Genomic DNA, 14,100 nt, shown 5'->3' with positions numbered 1-14,100 from the left:
AGGCCAGGCCGATCCAAGAAAGCTGAGGACCTGTGAAAGCGCTGTCTGCAGACATGACCCAGAAGAGGTTGTCCTGACCAATGAACTTTATCTGAGTCTTTTCTAATCCTGAATTAAAACCTGTTACTTTCCTAATGAACCACATCACTAGTATTCTCTGAGCTCTTTGTGGCCATTGTAATGAATTATCCAACCAAGGAGAGATGTAAAGAGTGCTGTGGGAGGAGACAGATGGTGTCAGAATTGGTGGAGAAAAGAGAGACATGTTAAGAATCAGTCTTGGACTTTTATCTTGATTTTCTCTTTTCTCCTTCCTGAAGTTAGAGATCAGAGACTTCTACCAACGTAATTTTTCAAACATCAATTGACAGCAAAATGGAAATAAGCCTTTCATTTTACACTTTGCATAAAGATCTTGCAACATAATCTTGTTTTATTTATTTTCTTTTATTAGGTTATCTCTCAAAATTACAAATATATGTCAGTTATAACTAAGGAACCAATCCAAACAAATACAAAGTTTATTATTATAAGTTCACTTTTCTTTTTCCTTTCTTCCAATCATTCATTTGCTTTATTATTAAGTATCTACAGAATACCAGTTGTTTGGGGTGCTAGGAAGATAGTGGCATGTGTGATAATATGTTTTCATGCTTCTTGCATTCCATCAGGAGATGGAGATACAAAGTTTTAAAATAATTTCAAATATTGATAAATTATAAGAGGAAATAAAACATGCATTTATGTGTGACAAATGGGGCAATGGTGATTCAGTGGCAAAATTTTCATGTGGATGGCTTAGGTTTCATTCCCAGCCAGCGCACCTGGCTTGCAGCCACACTCCCTGTTTATCTTTGGAGGCCTGCGTGTTGTGAGGCTGAATAGGTTCATTGGCTCTTTCCTTGGCCAGTAGTTGGAAACCATCAGTAGTTCTGCAGGACAAAGACTCGGGTTTTTATTCCTATAAACAGTTACAGTCTAGGAAACCCACAGGGGTTCTCTGTGAGTCAGCATTGACTTGGTTCCCTCCCACCCCCTCTATCCCCCACCTCAACCTCAACTAAGACAGACTAGGACAAAAGACCTGGTGATCTGCTTTTGAAAAATCCGAAAACCCAGTGTCACCACAATCTCATTGTTTGCAAAGTCAACTCAATGTCAGCTAGCAATAACAATATGAATGGGAAAAGCAACTCTTGATAGGGCATTCAGGGATGGAGTCCTTAAAGAGGTCTGAGAACTGAGGATTGATACAGGTGCTAGCCATGTGAAAGTGTCAGGGGAAGAGATTTCTGGGTAGACCAAATAATGTGCAAAGGCCTAGTGGTAAAAATAAGTCTGACTGGTTGGAGGAACAGAAGAAAAATCAGTTGTCGAAGAGGAATAACTAGGGGCCAGGTTATGCAAGTCTTCATCATTATCCAACCCCCTTCTTCCAGTTAATCAGTGTTACTAATAATAGTTTAAAATATTGAGTTCCATGCTATTAGACTTTCTCCTGCTTATATTTCTTTTCAAGAATTCTTCCCTAACAGTTATATTGCAAACCCCAGTGACATTACCATAATCTGTTTATATTTCACTTTTAAGATTCTTTGAACATCCAAAATCTCTATTCTGATGCAATTGTCATTTAGTTGGCACTCACCTCCATTATTCTTGTCATATGTAGGTGATATGCTTCTAAATCCTTGTGCATCCAAAAATGTTTTCTTAGCTGGGCATAAATTTTTTAACTCACACCCCTTTTCTTTAATAGTTTATACATTTTATTCTGTTTTCTAGTCTTGTAGATGAGAAATCTGATACTAGTCATTACTTGTTAAGTACTTAATCTTCTGAGGGCAAAGAATGTACAGATGTGCTTTATACAATTGATGTCTGTATGGATTGTGATAAGAGTTGTATGAGTCCCCAATAAAATGTTTAAAAAAAGAACATATTTTTCAGTTTGTGGAATATTTTCCTTGTCCCTAGAATTATGATTTCCATTAAACCATGCTGTCTTCTGGAACTCCTGATTTTCTTAGGATTACTAAATCTTGTATCTCCCTCATGATTGCCATCTCTTTGTATGACTGCCCTTTGTTAAAAGAGTAGGACAGAAAATGACATGCTTCCTTTTTACTGATTCAGTGAGATATACAATGAAAAATATGTTGACATAACAACCCAGCTCATAAATATAAGCAAAATTAAAATTACCTGAAACACGGTATATATATGCTTACTGTGTTGATCCCTCTGATGTTTAGTTTGGTTCTCCTGCCATTGAGTTGATTCCGCCTCACAGGAACACTGTAAAAGGTTTCCAAGGTTGTGTATCTTTACTGGAGCAGAAACCAGAGAGCCGCTAGTATGTTTTAACTTGACCAGCACCTACCTGACAGCGTCACCAGAGCTGCTTCAATTCTTGCCATTTTTCCTTCACTTTCTCGGTGGTTTTCAATTAGGGAAGATTTTGCTTCCTAGAGGGACATTGCTCACTTGTGGAGACATTTTTCACTGTCAGAACTGGGAAGGGTGCCATTGACATCTAAGGGATAGAGGTCAGAGATGCTGCTTAGCATACTGGAACGCACGGACAGCTCCCCACACCCAAGAATTACCTGGTAAAAATGTCAACAAGTCCAAGACTAAGGGCCTCTTTTCTAAACTGATCTCATGACTACAGAGTACAGTGCCTCTAAACTCTAGTTGTGTGTTTATAACAATCTCATGGGAAGATTTATTCAATAAGACTGGGATTAATTAGTGACCGGTTATTTTTTAAAAGCCCTAATGTGTAAAAACATATTCACCTGGAGAATGACCGGGGCTTTTAAAATGTTCATGGATAAAAGAATTAAAAGATAATGGAATTTTTCCATGAATTTTTCAAGCTCTTCATGTATAACCATGAATATCCAATTCTAATTTCATTTGCATTCTCTTCTCCCCCTAAACACTGCTTATTAACCTGGCAGTAAACGCACAGTTTTTATGCCCCTTATTCAACTTTTCAGTTAAATTAGTCCACAAATTAAAAAACAAAACAAAACATTTGACAGGATAACTTTTTAAAATATTTATTGTCATTCAGGAGCTAAGGTAAATTAAACCAGGTTATTAGATATTCTTTCATATATAGATTCTTAGTAGAATAATTGGAAGTCATCATATATGTTCTCTGTAGCCTTGTATGCTTTATTGATTGTACTGAAAGTGAAAAAATAAACATCCCTTGGTGGTTTTAATGCAATAGATTTCTTAAGATACTTGTGTTCTAATAGGCTGAATTTTTGTACAGTGCTAGAAATTAAGGTTATGGTAGGTACCCTGGTGGTGTAGTGGGTTACATATTGGGCTGCAACTACATGGCCAGCAGTTCAAACTCACCAGAAGCGCTGGTGGTGAAAGATGAGGCTTTCTGCTTCCATAAAGATTTTCAGCTTCAAATTCAAAGGAGCATTTCTACTCTTGTCTTTTGGGTCACTAGGAGTTGGAATCGACTCAATGGCAATAAGTTTAGTTTAGAGATTTTGTAGAAATAAGATCGGTTGTGTTTAAATCACATAGAAGAGATCATACTTAGCAGGTCAGTCTTGTTATAAAGAGAACTTTCTAGTGGAGGGTCAGAATGACTTATAAAGTGAACTGCCAAGGAGCCCAGGGACTCACTGCTTAATCAGTCAGCTGACAACTGAATGCTCAGTGATTTTTAAAGCAGGGGTCCTTAAACTACCGCCTGGCCCACCAGGTGTTTTTCCCCATTTGGTTTTTACTTCAAAATAAGATATGTGCAGTGTGGATAGGAATTTGTTCATAGTTTTTTTTTTTTTTAAGCTATAGTCCGGTCCTCCAACAGGTCTGAGGGATAGTGAACTGGTCCCCTGTTTAAAAAGTTTGAGGATCCCTGCCTTAAAGATTACAGCCTGGGAAACCCTACAGAGCAGTTACACTCTGTCCTAAAAGGTTCCTATGAGTCAGAATTGACTTGATGACAACAGATTGAATTTCCAGAATTGGAGAAGATGGCCTTCAGTGATCGAAGGCCAAAAGACATAGATTCGAAGATCTATGTAGTTCTTTTAAATCTAACTTGTTTTGCTATTATCTGCCAACAGGTACAACGGTAACGGCATTAAAATTGTTTAAGAATCTACCTGTAAGAAAGCAATTTTACTCAACTGCTAAAAAATGTAAAGATGAAATTAAAAAAGTCCATGATATTCTCATAAGCTATGGTATTCTTAAACCTGACTTAAGGATTATTTTTATACATAATAAGGTAAGTGTTGCTGTACTTTTATAAGTTTATTTTACCTCTTTTTCTTATATGAGATTGTATTTTATCTAAATAAGTTATAAATAAAAAGAATCTTAAGAAATGTCACATTCACATTAACCTCCTGTAATCCTCTCAACTAAGCCAATTGACAATATGATAAATAGAAAAAAGATCGAAGTTGTTAAAATACTTGATTTTACTTGGCTCCTCAATCAATGCTCATGGAAGCACTAGTCAAGAAATCAAACCATGCATTGCATTGAACAAATCTGCTGCACAAGATCTCTTTAAGGTGTTGAAGAGTAAGGACTAAGGTACAGTTGACCCAAGCCATGGTATTTTTAATCACTTCATATGTTTGTCATTGTTGGACAACAAATAAAGAAGACGATGAAGAATTGTTGCATGTGAATTAAGTTGTTTAATATTGAAAGTAGCAGGGACTACCAAAATGACGAACAAATATGTCTTAGAGCAAATACAACCAGACTGGGATTTCGAAGGGAGGATGGCGAGACTTTATCTTACATATTTTGGATAGGAGACCAGTCCCTGGAAAGGACATGCTTGGTCAAGTAGAAGGGTCAGTGAAAAAGAAGAAGACCTAGATGAGATGGATTGGCACAGTGGCTGCAATAACGGGTTCAAACAACATTTTTGAGGATGGCAGAAGTCTGAGCAGTGTTTTTGCAATAAAAAGCATAGGGGGCTATGTCTGACCTCTGTCTTCTTTATTGCCATGAGGTAGGAGTCAGACATGTCTCTACTCTATCCTTTTTTACTTACTCTGACACCAACAATTCCTCCCATAGCACTGTACTTCTATGGGGTTCTATAATTTATTGCAATGGCTGTAAAACTCACAGGTAATATAATTATGAGAGTTTTATTAAGGAAGTTAATAGGTTACCATAAGTCACAATCAGTAGCCAGTAAGAATATAGTTATTGGTCCACAACAACATCTCTCCAGTTAGGAATCAAGTCTCTCTCTCTGGTCTTCAGCCTCATAGCCATATGGTCCCTTGAACTTTCCCTTATAAACCCATCATCGTGGTGCTTTTGCTCTGTTCTATAGTCTCTGGTACCTCTGATTTGGCCCCTGCCATGTCAGACAGAGGTCTGGAATGTGCTTTTCCAATGGCCTTTGACTTTCTTTCTTCCTGCACTTTTTTTAATTGCTTTATTAGGGGCTCATACAACTCATCATAATCCATCCATACATCAATTGTGGGAAGTACATCTGTACATTCATTACCCTCATCATTCTCAAAACATGTGTTTTCCACTTAAGCTCTAGGCATCAGCTCCTCATTTTCCCCCTCCCTCCCTGCTCCCCACTTCCTCATGAGCTCTTGATAATTTATAAATTATTATTTTGTCATATCTTGCACTGTCCGACATCTCCCTTCAACCACCTTTTTGTTGTCTGTCCCCCAGGGAGTAGGTCCCATGTAGATCCTTGTAATCGGTTTCCTCTTTCCAACCCCCTCTCCCTCTACCCTCCCAGTATCGCCACTCACACCACTGGTCCTGAAGGGATCATCTGCCCTGAATTCCCTGTGTTTCCAGTTCCTATCTGTACCAGTGTACATCCTCTGGTCTAGCCAGATTTGTAAGGTAGAATTCACATCATGATAGTGGGGGCAGGGAGGAGGAAGCATTTAAAAGCTTGAGAGTAAACAACCATCTAGCTCAGAAACAACAAAGCCCACATGGAAGAACACACCAGCCTGTGTGATCACGAGGAGCTGAAGGGATCAGTTATCAGGCATCAAAGAACAAAAAATCATATCATTGGGTGCATACCTCCATGATAACGATTGCTGAAGACAAATGGGTGCATAAACAAATGTGACGAAGAAAGCTGATGGTGCCCGGCTATCAAAAGAGATAGTGTCTGGGGTCTTCAAGGCTTGAAGGTGAACAAGCAGCCATCTAGCTTAGAAGCAACAAAGCCCACATGGAAGAAGCACAGCAGCCTGTGCAATCACGAGGTGTCGAAGGGATCAGGTATAAGGCATCATCAGAACAAAAAAATCTTACCATGTTGAATGGGGGGGGGGGAGTGCAGAGTGGAGACCCAAAGCCCATTTGTCGATCACTGGAGATCCCCTTGCAGAGGGGTCTCGGGGAGGAGACAACCCAGTCAAGGTGCAATGTAGCAACAATGAAAAATACAACTTTCCTCTAATTCCTAAATGCTTCCTCCCCCCCCACCCCCCTTATTATGATCCAAATTCTACCCTGCATTCTTATAGTCAGGGGAGTGGGCAGTAATGAAAAGTCACCAATGTCCACTATCAGTTGTTACACACGTCCTACTTGCATAATCCTACCCAATCATTTGGTGGGAGTCTCAGAAACATTGGCAGAAAAGCCATACTCAGAAATTTTACTCCACCACAGTTGTGTTTTGTTCTCCATATGGTCACTGTGAGTTGGAACCAACTCAATAGAAACTAACAATAACCGCGATTCTGAAAACAAGCCAAATGAAATACACATTTTATATGTTTTGTCCTCATTGAACTCATTGAGGTTTACTACTTTGGTTAGTATTACGCAGCTAGTCAATTATTAAAATGAGATTTGAAACTTAGCATGTTGTCTTCTCTCATTTTCATTTATATAGTTTTCCAGGTTTCAGAACATTTTCATAATTTTCTTTGGTTTTCACGATACCTTCATAACTTTGTGAGATAGCATTATTTCTATTTGTATGGGGAACTTGAAACTCCGAGGAATTGTTTTATATTAGACAATAAGGTAATAGTGCTAAAGCCAGAACCAGAATGTGGCTTTTTAAAAAAATTAAAACACCCCCCCTTCCTAAAAGATCATTTTATTGGAGGTCTTACAGCTCTTATAACAATCCATATATCAATTGAATCAAGCATATTTGTACAAATGTTGCCATCATTATTTTCTAGACATTTACGTTTTTTAAGTCATTTTATTGGGTGCTCATACAATTCTTATCACAATCCATATATCCATCCATTGTGTCAAGCACATTTGTACATATGTTGCCATCATCATTCTCAAAACATTTGCTTTCCATGAGCCCTTGGTATCAGCTCCTTATTTTAACCCCCCTTCCTCCATCCTCTCCCTTCCTGATTAATCCTTAATAATTTTAAAATTAATATTATTTTTTCATGTCTTAAACTGACTGATGTCTCCCTTCACCCACTTTTCTGTTGTCCGTCCCCCAGAGGGAGTTATATGTAGATTATTGTGGGTTATATGTAGATTATTGTGATGGCTTCCCACTTCCTGTCCCTACCTTTCCCTTACCCTCCTGGTATCACTACTCTCATTATTGGTCCTGAGGGGTTTATCTGTCCTGGATTCTCTGTGTTTCCAGCTCTTATCTGTATCAGTGTATATCTTCTGGTTTAGCCAGATTTGTAAGGTAGAATTGGGATCTTGATAGTGGGGGGTAGGAGGTATTAAAGAACTAGAAGAAAGTTGTACTCTCGTAGATGCTATACTGCACCCTGACTGGCTCATTTCCTCCCCGCAACCCTTCTATAAGGGGATGTCCAGTTGCCTACAGATGAGCTTTGGGTCTCCATACTCCCCCTCATTTACAATGATATGATTTTTGTTCTTTGATGCCCAATACCTGATCCTATCGACACCTCTTGATCACAGACTGGTGTGCTTCTTTCATGTGGGCTTTGTTGCTTCTTAGCTAGATGGCCGCTTGGTTATCTTCAAGCTTTTAAGACCCCAGGCGCTATATCTTTTGGTAGCCGGGCACCATCAGCTTTCTTCACCATATTTGCTTACGTACCCGCTTTATCTTCCGCAATCATGTCCAGAAGGTGAACATCATGGAATGCCAGTTTAATAGAAAAAAGTGTTCATGCATTGAGGGAGTACTTGAGTAGAGGCCCAATGTCCCTCTGCCACCTTAGTACTAAACCTATAAATATATGTAACCCAGAGGAATTACTGAAAACCCAAATGAAGGATGAACATGATAGTGGGATAAGAGGAAAATAAAAGGAAATAGAGGAAAGGACTAGGAGGCAAAAGGCATTTGTAGAGGTCTAAATACAGGCATGCATATATGTAAATATATTTTTATGTGATGATGGAGAAATAGATTTGTGTGCATATATTTATAGACATTTTTCTATTGAGCCCTCTGTATCACTTCCTATTCCTCCCCCTCATGACCCATTGATAAATTAGAAATTAGTATTTTCATATCTTACACCGACCTCTGTCTCCCTGTGGTTTCTGTTTATCTCCTGTGGGGAGGGGGTGGGTATGGTTATGTGTCTTTCATGGAGATCGGTGCCTCCTTCCTCTCCTCCTCCCCCCACTTTCCCTTTGGTATCACTACTCCCATTACTCTTCCTGGGTTCTGTGTGTCGTGAGCTCTTATCTCTTATCTGTACCTGTGCACATGCTCTGGTCTAGCCTGAAGTGAAAGGCAGTACTAGGGTCATGATAGTGGGGGTGAGGAAGCCTAGAGAAACCGGAGGTGTGTTTCATCGATGTTTTACTGTGCCCTGGATGACTCATTCCCCTCCTTGTGACCCTTCTGTGAGGGGATGTGCCATTTTCTACAGATGGGTTTTTGGTCTCTGCTCCGACCCCCCCTTGTTCTCACCAATATGGTTTTTTGTGTGTTTTGGGTCTTTTGAAGCCTGTTACCCAATCCCATCGACACCTCATGATCACACAGGCTGATGTGCTTCTTCCATGTGTGTTTATTGCTTCTCTGCTAGATGGCCGCTTGTTTAACCTTTAAGACCCCAGACACTATATCTTTTGATAGTCGGGCACCATCTGTTTTCTTGTCTTCAGCGATTATGCCGGGATGGTGAGCATCACAGAATGCCAGTTTGTTAGAATGAAGTGTTCTTGCACTGGGGGAGGGCATGAACAGAGGCCCGAGATTGTGGTTCTTTCAGTCTTGTTTTTTTTTCTTCCCCATGTCTTTATGCGTTATCAAGAAGCTTACTTATTACATCAAGCAATGGTGAAATATTCATCCTAAAAATCTCTGGTCAGCGGGGAGCGGGGAGGGAGGGGGGAAAAAGAGGACTTGATGTGGGCTTAAGTGGAGAGCAAATGGTTTGAAAATGATGAGGGCAAAGAATGTACAGATGTGCTTTATACAATTGATCTATGTATGGATTGTGATAAGAGTTGTATGAGTCCCTAATGAAATGTTTTTTAAAAATCTCTGGTCATCTTAACAAAAGAAAAGAATAGTCAATCACCTGTTTCTGTTGGCATTGGGCTCACCCAGATAATATCTTGAGCTCCTTTCCATGTCTTCTACTATAGTATGATTCCTCAGGATGTTGATGTATGGATGCTCACTCTGCTACTATCAATCACCACTTGATCTGAAAAACATTTAGTAATTAAAAATTAAATGTCCTCAAGGTGACAAAGGTCCAAGGACAAGAGAAACATAATAATCAGGTAGGGAAAAACAGAAGAAAAGAGAAATATGAATAATAGGAATCCTTTAATCATGAAAGAGTATAACTAAAGGGAAAATTTTAATGTAAGAGAAAATATAGAAAAATTATTGCCTATATGTAATATATTTGATAAAATAATGAGTTATAGTATATTCATATGAAGTTAAATATATATTGTCTAAGCATTTTATAAGTTTATATCAGTTTCCCAAACAATAGAAGATCATCAATCTGGGCCTTTCCTTTTAAAAATGGAAAGCCATATTTTATAATATCCAGCATTTTATTATTTTTGGAGGATATCCTATTAGAACTTATATTGAGCAAATTCAAATCATTCCATGGCCTTCTGGAATTTCAGGTACAGTTCACACCCTGAAAAATATACTGAGAGTGTTATTGCCATGAAAGTAATTAAGATTATTAAATGTCTTAAAGAGTTATTATATATATCATGAAATGATTTAGAACAGGTTTTTAGGAAAGCTTCAAGCATTTTTCTTTCAGTATAGATGATTATGCCATTTTTACATTTCTTGATAGTACAGTTGTACCTCAGGATTGGTTCAGATATATAGGTGCACCTCCCAACTACAATTGACATGCTATCTTAAATCCCTTTGAACATTGGGTCTTACTCTGCTGTTAAACTTTTTCTTTGCAACATACTTGCAGTCATAATTCTTTATGTGCTTTGCTCAAGAATTTTTTTGTTTTTCCTTAAAATTTAAACAGGACACCAATACTTGCTTGTGTATTTTCTTTGGAAAAAAATTTCAGCACTAAAACATTCATATTGCACATAATATGAGAAGTACTATTGCTATTTTGACAACATGGATTAGATAGTGTTCCTTCTTTTTATGAAGGTTTAACCTGCCAAGACATTCTTTGAATACTGATAATGTTGATGTTCTTGCCAGTATGGTTATGTTAGAAAGAGGTATTTTTCTTCTTTCATCACCATGTTCCTTGAAAGCATATTTAATAATTAGACAGCCAAAGGGAAATAATTTACTAGTGGATTCAGTGAGTTTATTCAAAGTAGCTCTTATTTGGAGAATGCTAGAGCCATGCTCTAGATGATTATTACAGTTTTCAAATTTAGTTGTATTAACAGAACCTCTCTCTGTAAGTCCCTGCTGTATATAATTTCATTCTATTAAATACTTTTTTCCCAGAATTAGAAGTTTTACTAAATAATGTATCTGAAACCAATTTAGTAGTTGTACTATTTCAATGAATAATGTTATAGATAATTGGTTCAAGATATAATGATAAATGTGTGATTTGAAATAGAGGATATTTCTATACTGTATTATTTTTGAATTTTGTGAATATCTTTATTTAAAAATATTTTGAATTGAATTTTATTTTGATATTACAAAAGCTGAATTGGATGTCAGTGCTATAAGATGTTCTTAACAATCACAAAAGAAAGAGAAGTGATTTAAGGAACGACTTCCCTAACAACTTCGCTCTTCCCTCCTCCATAACACACGAGCAGTTAGCCTTAGTAAGTTCATTACATTCTTTTTGAGGTCTGGAAAATGAATACAGCTTTTAAGTTGAGTATTTCTAATTTCAGTTATTCCGAAGGCTGGTCATGGAGATTTGACTGTGAGTGTGTGGGCTCTGCTCCCTCCTGGTTTTCTGGATCTCAAGACATACTCGTTTGAGTGGTACTTCAAGATATGGGTAGAGTACCAAGAATGAGAAAGAAGGGACTATATTTGTTATAAATAGAAAAGATATAATGATGACTTATAAGCAATAGGATCTATGTTCATAATATTCTTTATTTTATTCTTCTTGTCACCTCAGCCTTCATTCATATATATTTTAATGGACCCACATGTTTTAGCTGTACTGTGGGGAAATGAAGGAAAAAGTGTTTCCCCCATTATTGAATCGTGTTAAAGGGCCTCCTTCTTTCTCTTCAGTCCCAGCCACAGGCAGGCTTGCAGAGGCAGCGTAATACAAGAGCAGTTCCAGTCAGGACTGGACCAAGAGTCCTCTCCTTATGAAGAAATTGTTCTAGAGTGAACCTTGAAAGATTGGTCTTTTGTTTTTTGGGGTTTTTTTGCTTTTGTTCCTTTTAATCGACAAAAATTAATTTCATGTTAGTCATAAATTTCAAGGTTAATCTGTGACTGATTTTTTTTCTGTTGTTACATGTGAATTGAAGGAGTCTTGGTACAATGGCTAAGTACTGGGCTGCTAATCGGATGGTCTGCAGTTCCAAACCTAGCACAGCTCTGTGGGCCAAAGTACTTAGCAATCTGCTCTTATTAAGATTACAGCCAAGGAAACTCTTGGGGCAGTTCTACTCTGTCGTAGATGCACCTAGCAACAACAGGGTTGTAAATTAAAGGTAACTAAAATTTTAAACCAGTTTCTTTACTTCTTACCAGAGAACAGAAAGAAATGTAAAGATCAGCTTCTAGTGCACCTTGGCGCTCATTGTGATGCTGAACCAAGCTATTAGAGATGTCTCAGAAGGCTTCCTGTATTCCCCAGCAAGATTTAGTTACTCCTCAACTGTTCACATAGGAATTTCTACTGATTTTGTAATTTTTTGCTTGGTTGTCAGTTATTTGTATTCTGTCTCCCTTACTCTACACTCTCTTATGGGATGGAGGTCTTATCTACATTCCCTTTAATACTCAGTCACTACGTACATGGTCCATTGTGTGAATTAGGTTAAAAAAGTAGGTGATCCTAAAATCGAATTTTAAAAAAACCTTAAGTACAAATTTAGGCACTCAGGACTCTCTCAAATTATCCCTTTACATTATATTTGTACAATGACTTCTTTGGTGGGGGACCCATTTTTTAAGAGCTTAGATTTTTACGAAGTAAAAGTTTGTGAGTCGACTCATACACACATTATTTCAGTCCATCTCCTTTGTTGGCAGGTAAGTCACAGATATGTTTTCAGTAGAACTAATCTGGGGACTCATAAAGATGTTTCATGAATGGAGGATTGAGAGCTTGGCAAAGACATAGGCTCTAAAAGCCCTTGATTTAATATATTTTGTTTCAACCAATTTAGATATAACCTCATAATTATAGATAATGAACTACATCTTAAATGATTTTCTCCTTTAATGTGCTTGTCTGCTCCCAACATAATAGATTTCTCTTCTGGGAAAAATTATCCATCAGTTAATCCTGCACAAAATCACATTTTTACTTTAAGCCAATGAAAATTTATCCTATAATTTTTTTTGAACACCTCCATTTCTTTTTTATGAAATTGGAATTTTACATTTCTGTTGGGAGTTTTGCTGAGGTGACCATCCAAAAATCATAAACTAATAGGAAGTACAGTTGCTGGGACTTTACATCTGAGACAGACCACTGATAATCATTTAGAGTGCACTGTCTTTAGCAAAGACTATTTCTCATGGCCCTTCCCATTTTATCTTTATGTACCCTACACCCCCAAAAAAGTTTGATTAGCTTGCTCAATATTCTGAATGATGCATATAGTAGAGGAGGAAGTTTAAATGTCTTAATTTCTAATGCAACATTCATTCTCCTTTCCTGTGGCTTTATAATAGTGTTGAGAAAGTGCTATGGAAGGTTATATGATGACCTGCAGTCTGACAGAGAGCGTACAGCGTAAGTGAGGAGATAAATGTAAACCTATGAACACTTAAATAGACTAAAAGAATATGAAAACTTTTCAAGTGAATAATAATAGATACATGCTATGGAAATTGAGAGGAGGAAAAGTGTACCTCAGGTCAGTATGAGTCCAAATCAATTTTATAGCAATGAGAGAACAGTCCGGGAGCACTTTATTGTGGCTGTGGTTTGATCTGGCTCTTAAAGAGCTGATACTCTGATATGTCAGTGTATGGAGATGATCTTATCCCATCCCCAAAAGGTAAACATTTTATCAGTTCTCACTAAATCTTAAGAGAAGCTTACTGATATTCTTTGATTTAACTGAGACCTAAACCCACATAGGAATAAATTTGCACTGTGTGCACAATTAGAACCCAATTCTGTGTGAAGTTCTCAGCTAAGGAGACAGGAGAGGCACAGCAGAATCTCTGAGGGTCAAGGAAAAAAAAAATCCCTGTGAGGGAAGGAAACTGATGTAGACAGAAAGTAAGACCAATAGGTGTCTCTGCCCTCTAAACATGATCATGCATCCTATGGTCTTCACACCTCCTTCTGCACATGTCAAATGGGATTACCAGAATTCTCCATAATTGTGGCAAGACCTCCTTACTCCTTTTTATAAAAGTCAGTTTTGCAACTTACTTATTTGTAACCATTGGGTATTCAGTTTTTATCCCTATCTATGTCAGTCACTACTAGATGCCTGGACCTGCCAAGGCATTCCTTTTTACCTTGGACT

The 14,100-nt window shown here is 37.7% G+C and overlaps 1 protein-coding gene across 1 annotated transcript in view; it reads left to right on the top strand.

Annotated features, from left to right (window-relative positions):
• The window catches only part of PMS1 (PMS1 homolog 1, mismatch repair system component), a 96,379-nt gene that overhangs the window by 39,666 nt on the left and 42,613 nt on the right, over window positions 1–14,100 (top strand). The window contains exon 6 of the mRNA XM_075529204.1: window positions 4,107–4,270. Within this exon, the coding sequence (XP_075385319.1) occupies window positions 4,107–4,270 (164 nt within the window). The remainder of the gene's footprint in view (window positions 1–4,106; window positions 4,271–14,100) is intronic.

Source organism: Tenrec ecaudatus, chromosome 13 (assembly GCF_050624435.1).
Source record: "Tenrec ecaudatus isolate mTenEca1 chromosome 13, mTenEca1.hap1, whole genome shotgun sequence".
NCBI lineage: Eukaryota > Metazoa > Chordata > Mammalia > Afrosoricida > Tenrecidae > Tenrec > Tenrec ecaudatus.
The sequence above is the reverse complement of the archived record's forward strand: the minus strand, read 5'-3'. Positions and strand labels throughout refer to the sequence as shown.